Source organism: Pinus tabuliformis, chromosome 4_2 (assembly GCF_031772625.1).
Source record: "Pinus tabuliformis cultivar Carrire ecotype Pingquan chromosome 4_2, CPIR1, whole genome shotgun sequence".
NCBI classification, from domain to species: domain Eukaryota; kingdom Viridiplantae; phylum Streptophyta; class Pinopsida; order Pinales; family Pinaceae; genus Pinus; species Pinus tabuliformis.
This window is the reverse complement of record NC_142304.1, coordinates 765,249,452-765,272,156: the sequence shown is the minus strand read 5'-3', so window position 1 is coordinate 765,272,156 and position 22,705 is coordinate 765,249,452. Positions and strand designations below refer to the sequence as shown.

Sequence of the window (22,705 nt, the reverse complement as noted above, 5' to 3'; positions counted from 1 at the left end):
TTCTTTACATGTCCCCAGTGAGGTCGGGATATAAGGAGTTAGGGCTTGAACTGGTTGAACCTTTGCAAGACCAGCCTCACAAATCCCGACGGCCTCCCATGGTGGTTGAAAAGAAAGATGAGGGGGCAAGAGATCCTATCAAAATCTTGCTCGAAGAGGCCCTCGAGCGATGAAGGAACACGATGATGGACAACTTTGCCCAGATCCTTTAGCGGCTTCCCAGGGGTGACACATCTACTTCTAGCAGCTACTCTGGAAGTGTCATACCCTTTACAAGTTAACTTTGACATTCCCATATTTGAGGGTCAGATAGATGCAACTGCCGTAGATAAATGGTTAAATCTGCTAGAAGGGTATTTTTCTGTTCATGATTTTTCCGGCCGAGAAAGGATTACTTTCGTTCTTCTTAAAGTCGCCCCACACGTCAAGGATTGGTGGGAAACCTACTGCGAGCAGAAGGATGAAAGTACGACCTCACTGTTTTCAGCCGCACCCACTTGGAATTCATTTCAGACTGCCATCAAGGAGTAGTACTACCCTGTCGGAAGATATGAGGACCAATACATAAAGTGGACCACACTTCGGCAGGGAAGGGACCAAGACGTGCCGGAGTTTACCAATATTTTCCATATTGTTCGCACGAAGTTGGGTATCAAGGATTCAGAGCAGTATTTGGTACTCAAATACCGCGGTTGCCTGCACAAGTGCATCAAGGAAGAAATAGAATTCCTGAACATCTCCTCGCCCAGCACGGCATACCGATATGCCATCAAGATCGAGCAAAAGTTTAAATAGAAGAAGCGAGACTTTGGATTTGCGAATTCGAAGCAAGGGAAAGGAGCCCTCAAACCACAGAACAAAGGACAAAGCCAAGGCTTTGGTGGCCCAAGACAACTCGCCAAAGCTGCAAGCAAAGAACAGCGCCGCGAAGCCGAAAAAGGACACAGGAAAGTAGTGTGAGTTCCATAAGAGCTCCACTCACAACACAAGTGAGTGTTGGGCCAAGTAGTCACTGGCGGCCGAGCTAAAGGTTTTAGAATTAGATGCATGTTCTGCTTTGAGTTAGAACCCGACAAGGGGAATGACAAAGGGAAGCAGATTATCGATGCGGAGCCCAATGCCACCGTTGCCACCACGAAGATTCAAAAGGAGGAACCCGAAGATCCAGAGGAGGAGGAGCATCTCTTCCACTCCCAGATGTGGGTAAAAGGCTCCCCGCTACAGTTCATTGTCGACAGCGGGAGCCTACAGTTCATTGTCGACAGCGGGAGCCAAAAGAACCTCATTTTGGCAGAGGTCGTGAAGCGGTTGGGCTTACCGACCACATCACATTCACAACCATACACCAGCGGGTGGCTTCACCAAGGACGGGATCTTCGCGTGAGCCAGCAGTGTCGCCTTCCATACAACATCAAGCCCTTCACAGATGAGGTATTGTGTGATGTTGCTCCCCTTGATGTTTGTGCTGTATTATTAGGACAACCATACTTGTGGAACCGACATGCTGTGTATGAATCAAGGCCGCGTGTTGTTATTGCTACTTTGGGAAATAAGTTGTACAGGATATCGGAGGTAGCACCGCCTACTACCATCTCTTTGGTTACTACAAAACAATGTAATAAGCTCATTTCCAAAAGCGGTAAATTTGTTTTCCTGATGATACGCCCTCAAGGAAAGAAGAAGACGGTGGCCACAACCTCTAGACAGGGACCCTTCGCACGACAACTACAGATGGACAAGGTCGTGGAGGAGTATGAGGACATCTTCACCTCCCTCGCAGGGGTTCCTTTGCATTGTCAGGTCAAGCACTCCATCGATCTAACCCTAGTTGCGCCGCTGCCCAATGGACCAATCTATCGGCGCTCCGTTTTGGAGAACGATGAAATCAAGAGGTAGATTGAGGAGCTGCTGCAGAAAGGTCACATCCGTCTGACTTCATTGCCCTGTGGGAACTCGATCGTGTTGGTACAGAAGAAGGATGGGACTTGGAGATTATATTGACTATCGGGCGCTGAACAAGATCATTGTTTGTAATAGGTACCTGATCCCATGGATTGATGACCTCCTGGACCAACTGAAGGGGGAAAAATATTTCAGCAAGATCGATTTGAAGTCAGGATATCACCAGGTACTAATCGAACCCTCTGATGTGTGGAAGACTACCTTCAAAGCCAAGGAGGGCCTTTTCGAATGGTTGGTTATTCCTTTTGGATTGACGAGATTGACGAATGCTCCTGCAACCTTCGTGAGGCTAATGGATGACATCTTGCGGCCATTGACCAACTCATTTGTAGTGGTATACTTGGATGACATCCTGATCTTCAGCCAGAGTTGGGAAGAGCACCTCCACCACATCTGACAAGTTCTCCAAACACTGCGGCAACACAAGTTATGCGCCAATTTGGAGAAATGCACTTTTGGCATGACCTAGGTTCAGTATCTAGGATACATTATTGGATCTAGCCAAGGTCTAAGTCATTCGGGATTGGCCATCTCCAACCACTCTGATAGAGCTTCGGAACTTTCTAGGTCTTGCCAACTTCTACCGCAGGTTCGTGTTGGGATTTTCTCATATCACTTGGCCTTTGAGTCAAGTCAACAAGGGAGGAGCGAAAGCAAAATTCTTTTGGTCTGAATCTCAACAGAAGGCATTGACAGAGTTGAATGATCGCCTCTGCTTGACACCAGTGCTCGCATTACCAGACTTGCAACAACCATTTGAGGTCGAGACAGATGCCTCTGACTATGCTATTGGGGCAGTTCTTACTCAACACGGGCATCCAGTGGCATATCACAGTGAGACCCTTTCAGACACAGTTTGAAAGTATCCCACTTATGACAAAGAGATGTATTCCATTGTGCAGGCCTGCCGACAATGGAAGCATTACATTTTGGGGAAGGAAACGGACATCCACATAGACCACCGACCCCTGCAGTTCATATAGACGCAAGGGAAATTGCAGAATGATCGCCATCAGAAGTGGTCCACATACCTGCAACAGTTCCATTTGAATATCAAGTATAAGAAGGGCAGCACCAATAATGTTGTAGATTGCCTTAGTCGACCACCGATCATGGCGTTAACCACCGTGCTCAACTCTTGTGGGCATGAGACTTCTGATTGGCCACTTCTTTACAAAAGCGACCCAAAATTCGGCCACACATACTAGACACTCTTGGAGGGTTAGCATGTTCCAGATTTTCATCTCCAGGATACCTTGTTATGCCACCTGGGTCACCTTTGTGTTCCTTCAAGCGAGTGTGCCAAGATGGTTTGGGAAGCACACTACAGTTGGGTTGCTGGGCATTTCGGGGTCGAGAAAACAGTGGCAGTACTACAAAAGTATTTCTATTGGCCGAATCTTCGACAGGATGTCGGGAAGTACATGAGATCATGCACTACCTGCGCCATTGCCAAACCGACCATCAAGAAGCAAGGCCTCTACACCCCGCTGACTACCCCTAGTCGACCTTGGGAATCCATCTCCATTGATTACATGTCGGGCCTTCCTTCTACTAAGCATGGAAACGACTATGTTTTCGTGGTCATCGACAGGGTCTCGAAGATGGCCATTATGGCGGCCTGCAAGAAGAATATCATAGCAGAAGCCACTGCTAAACTCTTCTTTGAACGAGTGTGGGTCCACTTTGGGATCCCATAGTCTGTCATCTCAGATCGGGACAACAGGTTCCTCAGTACATTTTGGTCCAGTCTCTGGTCGATGTTGGACACCAAACTCACTAAGTCCACAGCCTTCCATCCTCAAATTGATGGCCAGACAGAGGTTGTCAACAGGATGATCATACATTCTGCGCATGTACAACTCAAAGCATCCACGCACAAGGGATGAGAGCCTCCCCTATGTTTAGTGCAGCTACAACCGGGCTCTCCACAGCTCGATTGGTCACAACGCTTTTCAAGTGGGCTTGGGATTCCAGCCACTATGTCCCATTGATGTGGCCATGCCATTTGCACCTACTCACGCAGATTCGGCTCATGTCTAGTCCGAAACAAATAAGGCAAACAACTTCTTTGAGAACATCCAACATATTCGCCAGCAGGTCCACGACATTCTGGAGAAATCAAATGCTAAGTACAAGGAGCAACATGATCAACATCAGGTGCCACACAAGTTTCAGGTGGACGACAAAGTCTGGTTGCATTTGCAAAAGGAACGCCTTACTGGAGCCTATCGGAAACTCAGACCACACAGATATGGTCCTTACACCATTACTAAGGCTATGGGAGACAATGCATTTGAGCTCAGTGTTCCCCCATTCCTTGGCCTGCACCCAGTGTTCAATGTGGACTGCCTTCGACCATACATTCCACCATTACTAGACACATCCGACATCGTAGAACAACTCACACCCACAGAGTTAAATCCAGACTACATGGAACAAGTTGCTACTGATCGGATCATGGACACAGAGATCAAGCACACTCGCCAACGAATATCCAACTGTATCGAGTTGTCAAAGCAGGCCAACTCCTTCACCAGGGCAAGTGGCTCACCAGGGACCAAGTTCACCAGAAGTTTCGTCATCTCATGGAGGAACTCAACGCAATGGGGACCATTGCTTCTTGGGGGGGGGGGGGGAATGATCCAGGTGGATTTTGGTGGCCACCCGCCAATTCCACTTGGATCCCCACCATTGTTTCTTTCAGCTTTTCAGTTTCCTTAATTGTAGCACAGTTTACTATTTTTAGTAGTTTTTCGGGTCCTAAACTTCCGGAGTTGTTTTGAGGCCCTAAACGACGTTTTTTGGGAAAACTGGGAGCAACATCGGTGTCCATGGACCGATGTTGCTCTTCCCAAAGTCGTAGTTCTCGGATAGATCTTTCTAACGAGATATTGTGCTTGTCAAACGAAGATCGTATGCCAAAGTTACGACCTCGAGAAGTTGATGTACCAATTTATCGAAACGTGGCCCACAGTTTCGTGTTTCATCTTCTAGGGTTAGGTTTTTGATGTTTAGGGTTTTCCATTGTTTCTCAAAAATAAATAGGCCTTCGAGCCTCATTGTAACAGAGTTCAGAGGCATGTAGCCACCACATCTCTTCTCAGAGATAAGCTACCATCGCCCTAGCTAGTTTATTTTCATTTCTGTTTGTAATCATATTTTAGTATTTTACAGTAATGAAATGAAGTATAATTTCTACTGCATCTCTATATGTATGGTTATATTTGTAATTTGTTGCGTTCCTGTTTAAATCCAGATCATTTCAGTATTTATATGGTTAAATAACTTGTTCAGTAATTAAACAAGTAGGTGAAATAAACCAGATAGTGCAGGAAAATTTCTAATGTGGTAGACTTAGAAATTTCAACATGGTATCAAAGCGTTGCAGATCACATGAGAGCTGAAGGCACCAGCGGAATAAAAGAATTTGCAGTAGAAACAACTCCCCCAGGAGACAGAGTTGTTCCTTAGCAGAAAGCAACAGAGGAGTGACGCAGAGGGCCTGCGTCATCATTCCGAGCCAGAGAAAGGGTCAGTGCAGAAGCAGTGAGAGGCTCACGAAGAGCCACATCACCCTGCTCAAGGAAGCAGGAGTGACACAGTTGGCCAAAGGAGCGATTCAAGCACTGCCGGGATTGCGCAGAGCCAAGAGGCTCAGTTTCTTCAGTTGCTGAGGCATAGGAAGCTGTGAGCAGATTGTGGATTGTGACGCTGGTGGGGTGATGTTATCGTGGGAGCAAACAGTACTTAATGGGACAAAACCAAGGTAGAGGGAGTCGCTACCTAGGCGGATTTCTAGCCAAGAATTCCCGATCAGTGTTGTAGAAGCAAAGGGGATCGGAGAGGTGCGATTCGACTGTTGGCAGAAGGATTTCCAAGAGGGAAATCGAGACTCAGCGGGAGTCTAAAAGAGAACTTCCAGGAGGGAAATATAACACTTAGAGGGTGTCGAAAAGAAGAGCAGAGATGGCAATGAACAGGCTGAGGGATTAGGACAGGTTGGATGGAGCATTCAACTTAGTCGTCTAGAAGGCCAGGATCCTGTCTGTTCTGGATAGACATTGCATCAAGCCATTCGCCTTGAGAACCGTGACTATCCTAGTTAACCCAGCTGATAACGAAAAGTATGAGGATGCAATGGCCAAGGCAAAGTGCATAATCCTTGATGGGGTCAAGGATCATGTAGTTCATCATATTGCCGAGAAGAATACGACAGAGGGGATGTGGGATAGCTTGACGACATTGTATCAGGGCACTTCCGTGCAGAGGAAGATGATACTGGAGAATCAGTTGCGGTCGTATCAGATGTAGAAGGGGGAGCAGATAGATCACTTCCTCAGCAGGTTGCAGGAGATTTGGGACCAACTTACTTCCATAGGGGCCACGCCGGATTAGGAGTTAATGGTGAGGACCGCCCTTGACGCAGTCTCTGAGGAGTGGGAGACATTCGTCCAAAGCTTTTTGGGCAGAGCAAATCTTCTAGATTGGGAAGAATTATGGGCATCTCTTTGCCAAGAAGAGATCAAATGGCTGACCAAGGCGGGAAGTAGCAACAAAGGAGGTTGAGTCAAGAAAGAGGAGGAAGAGGATGCGGCTCTGGCATCTGCGGAGCAGCAAGGGAAGAGGAAGAAGAAGGACATCTCCAAGATTAAGTGCTTCAACTATGGGGAACTGGGCCATTATGCAACCCAGTGTCCCAAGAAGAAGAATAAGGGAGAGGCTTTTAACTCCAAGGCAGCGCCGACTAAGGCGGAGAAGGAGGTAGAGGATGATAACGATTGTGCCATGAGTGCTCATGCACCGCTAGAGAAGAGGTAGGGTGACATCGAGCTGTAGTGACATCGAGCTGTAGTCAGGAGGACTACAAAGGATGAGGGGCGGGATCCTTGAGTTACCCAAACTCTTGGATCATATCTGGTTGTTGATTTGCGGTAGCATTGAACGTGCTATAGCCACGAAAATTGGTGGAGAGGATAAAGCACATGAGATCTCCAAGACCCAGAATGGTTTGGGCAGAATCTAACAAGTTTGGGAGATATTAAAATAATTAATATTTTTAATGGAATTCCTAAGTCTAAACTTAGGAGAAATAAAATATTAGTGTGAATTAATATAAAACTGAGTTAGAATGCTCCAAAAGTCATGGATCAAGCCAGATCTAATCTTAGCCGTTGATTAGGGACTTAATCTCGATTGTTGAATTGACAACGAGAAAAGTATAAGAAGAGGCTCGAGGGTCAGTTGGAGAACACATTGAGTTGATCAAGAATTCGATTTTATGGGGCAGGGCTTGCTGAGGAAATCAAAGGAGTGATTAGAATTGCAGCTGAGGGGTAGTGATTACAGTAGCAGAGAGGCAGAGATAGTACCGGGAGCATCAGCGCCGAAGCAGGGAGAGGGTTGACGCAGAGCCAGCTAGGGGCCATGCAGAGGCAGCCAGGAGCTGCGCAGAGCCTGAGGAGGGCCAGCGTGGGAGACACAGAGACTCCAGAGGCTGACACAGTGCCCCAAGAGGCTGATGCTGGGCCAAATACGCTGACGCTGGGCCAGAGAGGTTGACGCAGACCCTAGAGGCTGACGCTAGGAGATTTCGTGGGACAGATTGGAACTGGAGAGCTGGATAGGGTGACGCAGTCCCTATTAGGGTGACAGAGAGCAGCAGAAGTGTTGCTGTGGGATCGTTCCTCCGGTGATTTAGTCGGAATATTTGTCTTCGACTAAGAGGTACTACTGCTGAGGGCATTCTCTGTTGGGTGAGCCATTTTTGGCACCCAGATTGTATTATGAAAACTGCTTAATAATAAAACCCTCTGAATAGCTGCATCGGTTTTCCCGCATTGGGTTTTTCCGGGGACATTAGTCCAAAAATAATGGTGTCACTTGTGTGCTTGTTTGTTTCAGTTGATGATCTGTATGTGTTGATACTGTACTTGTATTTATTTTCAGTATTTACATGGTAAATAATCTGTTAAGTAAATGAACAAGTAGGAAGAAATAAATCAGATAGCACAAGAAGAATTTCTGACGGATAGATTAAGAAATTCCAACACCGTCTACATGAGCCCTGAGAGATAGTAGCAAGATGGCGGATGTCAATAGAAGCAAATGCGGATGGAGCGGCATAATAGTGCTAGAGTGCAGGGATCTGTAGCAACGCAGATAGGGTTGCAGCAGTGCGAGAGGCACAGAGGAGGTTGCAGCAGTGCAGGAAGGAACATATGTGTTTGCAGTAGTGCGAGAGGCACAAAGTTGTTGCAGTAGCGTAGAGGCAGCACATGATAGCAGCAGAGAGTGCTTCAGCATCAGGAAGGTTTCTAGCTTGGCAAGGATGTCATTAGTTGGGTAGATCAGTTACCAACGTCTTAGTAACTGAGTTGCAGTGTAGCAGTAGCAGTGGTAGTGCTATGGGCAGCACGATGCAACAAGATGAGAGAGGGTTGCAGTGCAGATGTAGTGTTGGGAGAAAGGACCAGCAACAACACAAATGCAGAGGGAGCTGCAGTATAGATGTAGCAGTGGTAGTGGCAGAGCCATGGGCAGCAGTACAAGAGGCAACAGTGCAGAGGATGTTGGGCAATAGGTCAAGCATCAGCACATGTATCGGTGCCAGATGTTCAGGGTGATGTTCAGTTATGGAGCATTACTAGAGCACATTCCTCGCTAAGAGGGAGTGTTGATTTGGGGTAGCATCAGATGTGCTCCAGCCATGAAAATTGGTAGAGAGGCTAAAGCACATGAGATCTCCATTACTCAGAAATGGTTTGGGAAAATTCTACCTGGTGAGAGAGATATTAAAATAATTAATATTTTTAATGGGTTCCTAAGTCTAAACTTAGGAAAATAAAAATATTAATGGGTATTAATATAAAACTGGGTTAGAAGGTTCTAAATGACATAGATCAAACCAAACCTAATCTTAGCCGTTGATTAGAGATTTAATCTCGGCTGTTGAAGACTCAATAGAAAAAGTATAAGAGGAGGCTTGGGGTCAGTTGGAGATGCACCAAGTTGATCAGCCAGCTCGATTTTCTAGAGCGGGGTTTGCTGAGAGAAATCGAACCAGTGATCTGAGTTGCAGCGAGGGGTAGTAAGTGCATAGCAGAGAGGTAGAGATAGTGCCGGAAGACAACCGTAGAGGCAGAGAAGGCTACGTAGAGCCTGCAGGAGCCACGTAGAGGGCCAGAGTGACTGCGCAAAGGGCCTGTGTGAGTGACGCAGAGGGCCAGAGAGCTAGTTCTAAGCATATATAGGCTGATGCAAAGGGTTCTAGGCTGACACAGAGGCCAGGAGGGCTGATGCAGAACCTCAGTGAGGCATGGGAGAGAGTTTCGTGGAGAAGACTTGCCGAATATCTGCTTTCCACGAGAGGTATTACTTCCATATTAATTTCTCTGTCAGGTGAGCCAATTTGGCACCTAGTTGTACTCAAGAAAAGTTGCTTAATAATAAAACCCTCGGAACTGCTACACTGATTTTCCCAAGTTGGTTTTTTCCGGGGACGATTGTCCAAAAATAACAGTGTCCCTTGTGTGTTTGTCTATTTCTTTCAGTTGATGATTTGTAGATGGTTGAGACTGCATTTGTGTTTATTTCAGTATTTATATAGTTAAATAACTTGTTCAATAATTAAACAAGTAGGTGAAATAAACCAGATAGTGCAGGAAAATTTCTAATGGGTTACACTTAGAAATTTCAACATTTTCCTTTGAGATTTTCCGAGGATGTTAGTCCAAAAATATTGGTGTCATTTTATTGTGTGTGCATCTATTTCTTAGTTCCTGTTTTATTTTCCGCAGCGTTTTGATGGTGAAGATTTTTGCAATTGTGAATTATTTGTTATTTGCCATAAACAAGTAAACTACTAACAATTAGGATAATAATATCCAGTAATTGCAATCAAGGAATTCTCATACATTGTCAAACTAGCTATACGCGCACTAGCTGATTCGGTCTCCTCTGGAGATGAATTTGGGTTCTCTTTCCTGCCACTCTAACACTGGAAAATAATGAGGAAATCTCCTTCAGAATCCTGCTCCCAAATCTCTGTTGAACTCGTGCTACTGATGCTTCCTTAGCTTCAACTGCGCCCTTGTTGAATACTGCAACTCGGTAAGTCAAACTGTTCTCTCAATAAACTATGTCTTCTCCAAACCCTTCAACTTGCTCTTATAATCTCTCCTTGGAGTCTCAATGGCCACGATGATATTTGAAACGATGGCTAAGATCATCTTGACGTCAAATAACTATTCTGAAAGTCTCTAGATCAAAATTGAACTTCCTCAATTAGTTCACTTTAATTAACCAATTTTCCTAAGCTAGACTTAGGAAATATTTAATTATGGGCTAATTAATTTAATCGAAGAATCTCCAAGTCTTTTATCTTGAAACCTTTCTGGGTTTTGAAGATCCTGTGTTCCTTAGCCTCTTAGGCACCATAGAGACTAGAACACATGTCCGCTGCTACCTCAAACAAAATCTAATAGTTCCAAGGAAAGTTTTGAAGGTATCCCAAATTTTTCTTCGCACTTTTGTTTTTTAGTATGATGAATGAGATCATGTTGACATAAAGAGTGATCAACCCAAGAAATTTGTTCTTCAAATATATGTTGTCAGAGCTATCATCATCTTTCGCAAGAAGTGACCTTACCAAGTACTGTTAGTTTTTTGTAGCATCAGATGTGTTCGAGCCACGAAATTTGGTGGAGAGGCTAGAATACATGAGATCTCCAAAACCTGGAAATTGTTTCTGGAAATTCCACCTAGAGATGACTTAATTAGATTATTAACCAATTTTTAAAATATTCTTAAGTCTAAACTTAGGAAAACTGGTTAATTAATTTGTTAATTTTAGGTATGTTCTATGCTTAGAGCAGTGTATTTCATTTTTCATAGTTAGCTCCATATCTTTTCCAGATTACCAATCACATCAGCGTTAAAGTAAACTTCAGATAGAACATAAACATAAATCGCAGAAGACAAGCCAAGATAAGAGGACACAAGATGTGGCGCTAGCGAGGGACAAACCCCAATATGGGGAAACCCTTGATTAATTCTTCTTATATGTTCTTCAATAGTTTAGTAGAGAGAGAGAGAGATAGTACATTTACAACAAAAGTCAACACTTTGACTTATCTATATTAGAGCATAGATAATCTCTAAGAAGATGATACATGAGATCAGTTGAAGACATGCTGCTTCAACTAATTCTCCAAGGTGACTCCTTCACCTATCGTTGTGCTGCATTTCGTCATCACGCTGCACCTCGCCGCGCTGCACCATGCTACACCCATCATCACTATGTTGCATCTCAACACACTTCATTAATCATGATTGTACCCATCACTAACTGCATTATGTGCCATTGGTGCACCATGTTGCCATCCTGACCTATGTGTTGGTTGCACCTTGCTTGCTTGTTGTCCCTTCCTTGCTTGTTGTCCTTAGCATGCTTGTTGTTGCATGCTAGTTGTCCCTTGCATGCTAGCTGTAACATTGCATGCTTGGTGTATTTGCTACTAAGTACCATACAACTGTCCCAATGTTAGTTAGCTGTCCATTGCATGCTGCTCTCCTTCGGAGATAGATGCTTCGGCTGTTTCGACAGTTCCTAGCAGTTCTGGCTGTTCCCGGCAGTTCCCGCAATTCCGGTTGTTCTCGGCAGTTCCGACAGTGCCGACAGTTCCGACTCTTTCAGCAGTTCCGGCTTTTCCGGCTTTTCTGGCAGTTCCGACTTTTTCGGCATTTCCGGCTTTTCCGGCAGTTCCGGCTTTTCCGGTAGTTCTGGCAGTTCCCGACTTTTCCGGCTTTTCCGGCAGTTCCGACTTTTCCGGCTTTTCCGGCAGTTCCGGCTTTTCCGGCAGTTCCAGCTTTTCCGGCTTTTTTGGCTTTTTCGGCAGTTCCGGCTTTTCCAGCAGTTTTGGCTTTTCAGGCAGTTCCGGCTTTTTCGGCTTTTTCGGCAGTGTCGGATTTTCCGGCAGTTCCGGCTTTTCTGGCAGTTCGACTTTCTGCCCTCTAGATCAGGACAACGTTATTCCTTAGGATCTCTCCTCCTACTAAAACCCAAAGGCAAGTAGAGAGAGGAAGAGATCCCAAGTGTGTTGAAATGACTTGAAGGCCACCTCTATTTATACTAAAACGTTGATCACATGTGGGGTTTATTGGTTGCTAGCCGACCTTGACGAATTGTCTTATAATGCAAATAAATTCATAACTGCATGAATACTTATCGGAATCGGATGATCCTTAGATCAATCCTACACCTCCCGATGAGAGGGATCGAAGAAAAATATCAGCTGCCATAAATAAGATGACCCACATGGAGATTGGCCCTAGTTGCCAATTTTAACACTCCCTCTCAACTAGGGAGAACTCCATCCTTTGATCCATATGTCCAACTGTACTATCTCTGCCATCAGTGCCCTGCACTATTATGCTATGCTCTGATCTGCTGAGCTCTGCTCTGCTGAACCGTGAAGAAGAAGAGTTGATCAAGAATGTCTCATACCATTCTCTACTGACTCGAAGTTAGTTTCATCTGAAGAGAGTGTGTCACATCACTCTTACTGACCCGAAGTCAATTTTATTGATCCCAGATCAATATCACAAGAGAGTGTCTCAAACCACTCATACTGATCCCAGATCAGTTTCATTGATCCCATATCAATGTCACAAGAGAGTGTCTCAAACCACTCATACTGATCCCAGATCAGTTTCATTTTTCCCAGATCAATGGAGGTCATCCTAGCATAGGGAGTACGGTAGATATAACGATGTGTCCATCGATAGTACTACTATGGTCCCTATCCTCATTTCCTTGCTCATTGATCAGATGAGAGGTACTTCCCATGAGTGCCAGACTGCATGGGTAGGATGCCTCGACAGGAGAACTAATCATCCTGTCCACAGGAGAATGAATCATCCTGTCCACAGGAGAACGAATCATCCTGTTAGTGGATGCCACAGAGAACTAATCATCCTGGCCCACAAGAGAACTAATCATCCTGTTCCACAGTCGCCACGAAGAACAAATCATCCTGGCCCATAGGAGAACTAATCATCCTGTTCCACAGTTGCCACGGGAGAACTAATCATCCCGACCCACAAAAGAACTAATCATCCTGTTCATAGCGCACCACCAGGGGAGGGTGAGTCGCCCTGTGGTCATATGTTGCTCTAGTAAGTACCCCAAGCCCCTAGAGCTCCCAGAGCTCAATGCATACAACATGCAGGACCCTTATAAGAAGGTCTCTCAACGACTCCAAGTCGTTCAGGAAAGTCACAGATTTGACCTTTCCCCGGGGCTTTGACAAAATGCCTGCGACCTGTACTTCAATCTCAATGCGATGGAGCCTCCTCGCTCATAGACTTACCATATCGCAAATAAGGCAGTATCTGATGTCTATTTGCTGGAGCAATCATCGAATACGGGATTCCTCAATAATCGAATCCCCCCTCTGGTTGTCATAGAGAATCACAGTGGTATTCATCATGTGTACAAACAACTCACTTAAGAGCTTCTGCAACCATGCAGCTTCACACTAGATCATACTCGTAGCTATGTATTCGGTCTTGACGGTGCTTATAGCAACCGACTTTTGCTTCCTGCTCATCCATGATATCGAATCAGAATCCAAAGAGAACCAGCACTGAGAAGTGCTCTAGTGATCCTCCACACTGCCTTCCCAGTCAGCATTTGAATAACCATGCATTTTCATATTTCCGGCAGTGTATCTCAATCCATGAGAGATTGTGCCCCGAAGATATCTCAGAAGATTCTTGGCACCAAACCAGTGAGGCTCAACCATATATGAGCTCACCATGTTAACTACAAAACATATGTTCGGACGAATGTTCACCAAGAACATCAATGCGAATGAGTTTATGAAACTCGGAGGCATTTCCCAAATCTGGTCTTACATCACTACCATATAATTTCTGAAAGTTAAGATCCTCGAGGTAGTCACAGGCTTGCAGTTTACCATTCCACATCCAGAATCCAAATCACTCTTACTTCTGCAAATGAGAGGGTTTGCACTTGTCAGAAATAGGTCGTCCTCATAAGGTGCCGGTATGAGAGGTCTATCATCCACAACCTTCGGGTAATGGTTTGGATCGGTTTCACTCCTAGTGAATCTCAGCTTCATCAGACAACTATCAATCCTCTCATACTACGCCTGGGGTGTTTTGTTTCAAGCCATAGAGGGTTTTCTTCCACCTGTATACATGAGATTCCCAATCATGAATCTCAAACTCCTTGGGTTGTTCCAAACCTGTGGACATGTTGGATGAGGGGAATGGTCCCCTTATAAGATTTTCCTTCGGTACATCTCAGACATGTACCTTCATGCTCTACTTGAATTTAGACATCCCTATCACCATTTGACTCACATCAGGTAGGGCCCCATAGGTAGACCTCCGGTGTTATAGATGTGATATGTTAATTGACATGATCCCCAATGGACCATCCTGCAACTTGATACAAATTTCCAACCCTGAACCCATGAGAAAAAGCATATTTGAAAATTATATTTTTTAACATGTACCTTTCCATCGATGAATGCCACCCTGAAACCTTTGATTTCCATTTTCGAGATGGACACCAGGTTTTTCTTGCAATTAGGTACATAAAAGAGATTCTGTAAAAGAGATTTAATTGAGAGTTAACATTCCCTACACCCTTTTCGGGATAGGTGGCATCGGCTCCAAGTATAATCCCACGATTGTTTCCATCTCTACCAAATTTGAGAGTGCACCCATCTATCCGATGAAGTGCCTTGAAGCACTACAATCTATAAGCCAGATTCCCAAAGAATCTTAAGGAGAGGGCCAATACAAGATAACGCTTCTTTATCTTATCAGAAACAACATTTGATTCTTCATACCTGGGGTTCCTTGCTTTCTATGAAGAGTCGGCCATTTCCTTGATGACCTGCATTACCTGTCATTCCTTTGATCATTAAAGATGTCCCTGGAATGATTGGTATTATCATCAAGTGACGTGTCCCTGCCATTCGGACGCTTCGCCGCATAATGGCCGAACTAGTTATCTACCTTTCGTTCCACCCTGAAATCCGGTCTTCTAATGAAGTGATCTTTAGGTAGGCCATATTCCGCTATGCCATTCTGATAATATTCTCTGCTTCGACTTCGCCCTTGGTGAATTTGAAGAGGGATGAGGAATCCACTGATCTTTTTGTCCTTTCCCAACTGTCTTCGGTGATTGCTCTTTCACTCTTGCTTGGGCATTGTCTTCACCTCAGCTTTGATACCATGTTAATTTTAGGTATGTTCTATGCTTAGAGCAATTTATCTCAATTTCCATAGTTAGCTCCATATCTTTTCCAGCTTAGCAATCACATCAGCATTAAAGTAAATTGCAGATAGAACATAAACATAAATCGCAGAAGACAAGCCAAGACAAGAGGACACAAGATGTGGCGCTAGCCAGGGACAAACCCCAATGTGGGGAAACCCTTGATCAATTCTTCTTATATGTTCTTTAATAGTTCAGTAGAGAGAGAGAGAGAGAGAGAGAGAGATAGTACGTTTACAACAGAAGTCAACACTTTGACTTATTTAGATAAGAGCATAGATCATCTCTAAGAACATGATACATGAGATTAGTTGAAGACATGCTGCTTCAACTAATTCTCCAAGGTGACTCCTTCACCTATCGTTGTGCTACATTTCGTCATCATGCTCCACCTCACCGCGCTGCACCATGCTGCACCCATCATCACTATGCTGCATCTCAACACGCTTCATTAATCATGACTGTACCCATCCCTAACTGCATCATGTGCCATTGCTACACCATGTTGCCATCCTGACCTATGTATTGGCTGCACCTTGCTTGCTTGTTGTCCCTTGCTTGCTTGTTGTCCCTAGCATGCTTGTTGTCCTTAGCATGCTTGTTGTTGCAATCTAGTTGTCCCTTGCAAGCTAGTTGTCCCTTGCATGCTAGCTGTAACATTGCATGCTTGGTGTTTTTGTTGCTAAGTACCATACAACTTCCCCAATGTTAGTTAGCTGTCCCTTGCATGCTGCTCTCCTTCGAAGATAGATGCTCCGACTGTTTCGGCAGTTCCCGACATTTCTGGCTGTTCCCGGCAGTTCCCGCAGTTCCCGGCAGTTCCTACAGTTCCGGCAGTTCCGGCTTTTATGGCTTTTATGGCTTTTATAGCTTTTTTGGCAGTTCCAGCTTTTCCGGCATTTCCGACAGTTCTGGCTTTTCTGGCTTTGTCGGTAGTTTCGTCTTTTTCGGTAGTTCCAGCTTTTCCAGTAGTTCTGGCTTTTTCGGCAGTTCCGACTTTTCCGGATTTTCTGGCAGTTTTGGCTTTTCTTGCAGTTCCAACTTTTCCGGCATTTCTGGCTTTTCCGGTAGTTCCGACTTTTCCAGCTTTTCCAGCAGTTCCGACTTGCTGCCCTCTGGATCAGGGCAACGTTATTCCTTAGGATCTCTCCTCCTACTAAAACCCAAAGACAAGTAGAGAGAGGAAGAGATCCCAAGTGTGTTGAAATGACTTGAAGGTCACCTCTATTTATACTAAAACGTTGAGCACATGTGGGGTTTATTTGGTTGTTGGCCGACCTTGACGAGTTGTCTTATAACGCAAATAAATTCATAACTCCATGAATACTTATTGGAATCGGATGATCTTTAGATCAATCCTACACCTCTCGATGAGAGGGATCCAAAAAAAATATCAGCTGCCATAAATAAGATGACCCACATGGAGTTTGGCCCTAGTTGCCAATTTTAACATAATCAAAATTAGATTTTGGGATTCAACTGCGTTAAGTAAGTCATTCAAACGTATGACCATTTCCATGAGAGGTAGTCGTAACTGACTAATTTCTCATGATTTTTGAATAGTTCACTTAGCACTCATTGCATCGGGTGATGCTCACAGGGGTGAAGAAGTGGGATTGAAACTAGTGAAATGTGGAGAACGAATCACATAGCATCAATCATCACTTCCGGGGCTTGCACCCGGTAACCAGGACTTCCCAGGAGGTCACCCATCCCAGAACTCCTCTGGCTCAAGCGCGCTTAACTGTGGAGTTTTTCCCACAATCAAGCCCACTTAGCTTGCTACCCCATTTGCAAAACCTTAGCAAGTATTGTGCCTCATGAACCATTCAAGTAGAGATCCCTTGACTCTTTTTGAATTTAAGTATGGGGGATTGCATTATATTAGATTTTGGGATTCAACTGCGTTAAGTAAGTCATTCAAACGTATGACCATTTCCATGAGAGGTAGTCGTAACTGACTAATTTCTCATGATTTTTGAATAGTTCACTTAGCACTCATTGCATCGGGTGATGCTCACAGGGGTGAAGAAGTGGGATTGAAACTAGTGAAATGTGGAGAACGAATCACATAGCATCAATCATCACTTCCGGGGCTTGCACTCGGTAACCAGGACTTCCCAGGAGGTCACCCATCCCAGAACTCCTCTGGCTCAAGCGCGCTTAACTGTGGAGTTTTTCCCACAATCAAGCCCACTTAGCTTGCTACCCCATTTGCAAAACCTTAGCAAGTATTGTGCCTCATGAACCATTCAAGTAGAGATCCCTTGACTCTTTTTGAATTTAAGTATGGGGGATTTACGCAGTGCATTATATTAGATTTTGGGATTCAACTGCGTTAAGTAAGTCATTCAAACGTATGACCATTTCCATGAGATGTAGTCGTAACTGACTAATTTCTCATGATTGTTGAATCCCAAAATCTAATATAATGCACTGCGTAAATCCCCCATACTTATAATCAAAATTATTTTAGTCAAGGTCAGAATTCTCTAGAAACTCATACAGATCGATCCAAAAATGATCTAAGCCATCGATTAAGATTTAATGTTGGTTGTTGGAGTCCCAACATGAAGATATAAGAAGGGATCTATGTGGTGATGGAGAACACACCAGTGCAGATACTGAGTTGCCCAGGCAGTTCGATTTTGTCCGTAGCAGAGACTCAGTAGAGAAGATAGAGCCAGAGGGTGAGTAGCAAGTGGCAGAGGAGGTTAGCAACATTTTCGGATGAAGTCTTCTAGTTCTGGGAGAGACAGTAAGAGGTAGTGCGAAATTCCAAGAGGGTCTGCACAATAATTCTCACAATAATTTTGCTAGTATTTTTCCTCAGACTAGATTGCTAGTAGAACATCTAAATTATTGTACTCAGATTTGCTGCTGAAGAATAATAATAAAACCCTCATATATTGCACCGATTTTCTCGCATTGTGTTTTTCCGGGGACAATTGTCCAAAAACAACCGTGTTAGATTTTGTGTGTGCTAGAATTTCTTAGTTTTTAGTATTTTATTCTTCCACAATTTATTTGTGATAAGCACAGTGTGAATTATTTTGTATTTTCCGTAGCAAACTGCAAATAAATTGTTAAATAAACTTAACAATTAGGAAAATAATTTCCAGTTGCTATGTTAGATGGAATTTTCACAAGTACATCCATAGAACTTTAGTTTTGGCAGGGAAACCCTTTGATCCTCCCAAGAATGATAGTTTGCCACATTTAGGTAAGGAAAAAACCACTTTGAATACATAAGGTCAACAACAAGGGGACACAGACTCCTTATGGAATGAATACTCTAGAAATTCACGTATATAGATCTGTACAAAACCCTAAGTAATCCTAGGAATGAAGACATTGGTCTTAAAGAAGGGTGAAAAGTGCTAAAAAACACTCTAGAATGAAGGAACAACCCTAGATTAGGGTTTATCTCCTTGGGACCCTTAGAGAAACTCTAGAAGAGATGATCCAATAAACCCTAGTTTGGGATTGGAACAACGATGCCAGTAGCCAATAGTATTTGGATCTGAAAAAGAATCGAGAAAGGTTCACACCCACTTAGATAACCTTCAAGAGGGGGTTACGGGCCTTCAAAAACAAGGGCACACTCTCCAAGAAGGTTGTTGAGCCTATATATCAAGTTGACTAGGACGGCCTTAACTATACATGTTAATATAATAAAAGAATAAAGATATCCTTAGCCATAATTGCAAGTATATAATGATAAAGATGAATGGGCCTCAGACACATTTGCATATTATCAAAATAATTCCAACATTCTGATGTATTGTTATTTCCTAGATGGTAATCATTTGTTGTGATTTTTCTCCCATTGAGACCTATTTAATACATTTTTGTTTGTGTGGTGTTGAAAATTTGCTGTGTTTTATCTGATAATGTGCATCAGCTCAGATCTATGTTGTCTGGTGGCCTTTTATTTTTATTATTTTTTATTTGTATGCATTAGAATTGTCATTGTAGTACCAAAACTTACAGGAAAACTCTAATAGGCTCTATTTTGCAGGGAAAACAGAATCCTACAGAACTCTCACCACCTGTGCCTGAGGACATTTCCACAATCATGTATACAAGTGGAACCAGTGGAGAACCAAAGGGTGTTATCTTGACTCATGAGGCACTTACACAGACTATAGCTGGAACTGAACTTGTCTTTGAAAAAGTTAAAGAAAAGGTGAATTTAAATCGAGCTCTACTCCAGTCGAACTTAAATTTATTTTGCAACATTTTTTAAGTCTCTTGTCCTTAGTTTATATCATCTAGGTCTTTTATGTTTATGTTACCCTTTTACTCATACTGGATGTATCCTTCAGTCGCATTGACCTACTTTTGTGGTTATTCGTTGGACATCAATAAAATTATCTCATCTTGTCTTATCTAACTTGAGTCTTTCTACAGATTGTGTTCACTGAATTTCTTGTCTAAGAATTCTGAATGCTGCTGAATTAATTTTACTTTTCAAAATGTAGATGACAACTGAGGATGTTTATTTGTCTTTCCTTCCACTGGCTCATATCTTTGACCGTGTCATTGAAGAATTCTTTTTCCATCGGGGTGCCTCAGTGGGGTATTGGCAAGGGGTAAATCAAGTCATCTATTTACTTTTCAAAATATTAAGCATAGACAATTCAAATAAAGTTTTAATTACAGGACAAATTAATTATTATTCATAGGAGTTTGGGGAATTAGTTTGGGCATTCTAATAATGAAATATTTTGCCTGCAAAGGATACTAAATTACTTGGAGATGATTTAATGGAGTTGAAGCCAACTTTATTTGCAGGCGTGCCTAGAGTTTTTGATCGCATTTTTGCAGGTTTGTGAACTTTAGCTTCCAATTTGGGTGGTCTATTGATCATTCTAAAGCATGACTTTTAATTTTTGATCTCTGTTCTCCTTCGGCTGACAGGAGGCATGAAAAGACTCAAGGAGAGTGGTACGATCACGAGATTAATTTTTAACTCTCTATATAACTAGTAGGTGCATTTGTTTTCCAAGAGATTTCTTATTTCAAAAATCATTCTTCATTCCTATGTTTTTAAACCTTTGGAAAATTACTGAATGTACTTTCTATTCTCATGTCCAAATTACAGTAAGCTTTCATGGATGAAACTAGGCTTCAGGCAATGTCAAGCATCACCATTGGCAGATGCAATTTTGTTTAGTAAGGTTAGGGTTTACATCTATTCTTAATCTTCTCTTCTTTTTATCAAGAGTTTTCATTTGTTGACTGCAATATACAATGCTCTTTTGTTGTGTTGCATGATGTATTCAGATTAAAGCAAGATTAGGAGGTCGGGTACGACTTATATTGTCTGGAGCAGCTCCCCTAAGTAGTTCCGTGGAGGAATTTTTAAGAGTAACTACTTGTTGTCATGTTTTACAAGGATATGGTAAGGCCAAAGTTTTTAGACTTTGGTTATTGTACTCCAAAAATTTTAAGCTTTGGATCCAGTAGCTGATTATTTGGCTGGCCTATGGATGCCTTTTTTTTAAAGCTACAAGGCTCAATTAAAGTTTAGGAATTATAAGTTATGATCTCTTATTGGTGCATGTCAGGATTGACAGAAACTTGTGGATGGAGTTCTGTTGCATTACCAGATGATTTATCAATGTTAGGTACAGTTGGTCCTGTATCTCCAACAGCTGAAGTGCGCCTTGAATCAGTCCCAGAAATGGGTTATGATGCATTGGCAGATACCTCTCAGGGAGAGCTCTGTTTCAGGGGTAAGACACTGTTTTCTGGGTATTACAAGAGAGATGACCTTACAAAAGAAGCTTTCAAAGATGGCTGGTTTCACACAGGTAAGAATGCAGAAACATGGAATGGTTAAAACATCTCTCAGCATTGTCTTGTTTCATCTTTTGAAATATTTAAGGTACATAACTGCTCATGGAACGTGGAAGGAAGGCTAGTTTCAATCACACTTTTTCTTCTTTATCAGCTCAGGAATTGGAAAATCTAACGAAACTGAGCAGGAAATCCCTGTAATATGTATCGGTCAAAATTTTTAAAGGCAAACTTGAGGAATAGGTAGAAGATGATAACTTGATGGCTAATGAGCTTCTTTTGATTTATTGTAATCAGTATAAGCTGAATAATTTTAAAAGAAGGTACCCTAGATATCTCCTCTATTGTGACTGGAACTCAAAAGATTAGATGCTGTTTTTTGAGTTTTTCTTTCTTGTTTAATTTGTGGGGGTGAGGAGGTGTTGGGGGCATTTCCTGTTACAGCAGACATTCTCTGATTTGGGGGACTTTGTTTGCGGATGTTCCTTATTAGGCCTGCAGACATCCTCAGTGGCTAGTGATGTTTCGGTAGCCATCTCAGGTACAGGAAATGTTGGGCCCTGTCTAGGTGATGTGACTACAGGCCAGGCAATGTGACCCCCACAACATAGGTGAAAACTAGTGGATCAAATTCCAGTCCATATGGTCTATTTGGAACCATAGCACTTCTTTATGATAGTATCCATGTGGCTTAAAGCTTGTTTTGGTGCAAGTACCTGCTCAAATATGTTTATGATACTGAATATATCCTTAGTTTCTTTGAAAAGATTTTTGCAACTTTGAAATGTTTGGAATCATTAATAGACCGTTTAGCTACATTTGCCAATAATAAGCATACCTCCAAGTGACTTCTTATGTTCGTTCTCAAATTGCCATAGGTGAAAACTAGTGGATCAACTTCCAGTCCATATGGTCTATTTGGAACCATAGCACTTCTTTATGATAGTTTCCATGTGGCTTAAAGCTTGTTTTGGTGCAAGTACCTGCTCAAATATGTTTATGATACTGAATATATCCTTGCATTCTTTGAAAAGATTTTTGCAACTTTGAAATGCTTGGAATCATTAATAGACCGTTTAGCTACATTTGCCAATAATAAGCATACCTCCAAGTGACTTCTTATGTTCGTTCTCAAACTGCCAGTGGTGCTTGACAGCATATTTTCAAGTGTTCATACATTGATGTATTTCTTGGGCCTTCATAAAGAAGATAGCTTGTACCATAGGTTCAGATGATTTATTTGGGCTGGGGAACGTAAACCAATCATCAGTACAGTAAGGGTGTTTGATATGTGGTTATTGCTTAGGGTTAAAGTAGACTTCATTTGCATTTATGCAACTACGATGCAAAGCACTTAGAAACACATGCTTACAAGAAAGGCAATGGAAGTGTTTTTATTCTTGTAAAAGTGGAAATATCAAGCAAAATCAGCTGATAACATCTATTTAGAATCAAAATGACACCGCCTTGGGACCAGTTGTTGAGAGGAATTAACTAGTGATATCCTCATGGACCACTTAAGCTAGAGGTCCATTGGTAAACACTCGGGAACCAAGATAAGAAAATAATAGAAAAATCAAAGTTTACATGTGACAAAATGTAGGTTTTCACCAAAGGTTGGCA

The 22,705-nt window shown here is 42.9% G+C and overlaps 1 protein-coding gene across 1 annotated transcript in view; it reads left to right on the top strand.

Moving 5' to 3' along the window:
* LOC149171847 (long chain acyl-CoA synthetase 4-like) overlaps positions 1–22,705 on the top strand; it is a 234,890-nt gene that overhangs the window by 119,338 nt on the left and 92,847 nt on the right. Inside the window, exons 10-16 of the mRNA XM_089424140.1 lie at positions 19,299–19,466; positions 19,762–19,872; positions 20,020–20,107; positions 20,201–20,267; positions 20,385–20,460; positions 20,567–20,684; positions 20,851–21,096. Of these exons, the coding sequence (XP_089280266.1) occupies positions 19,299–19,466; positions 19,762–19,872; positions 20,020–20,107; positions 20,201–20,267; positions 20,385–20,460; positions 20,567–20,684; positions 20,851–21,096 (874 nt within the window). The remainder of the gene's footprint in view (positions 1–19,298; positions 19,467–19,761; positions 19,873–20,019; positions 20,108–20,200; positions 20,268–20,384; positions 20,461–20,566; positions 20,685–20,850; positions 21,097–22,705) is intronic.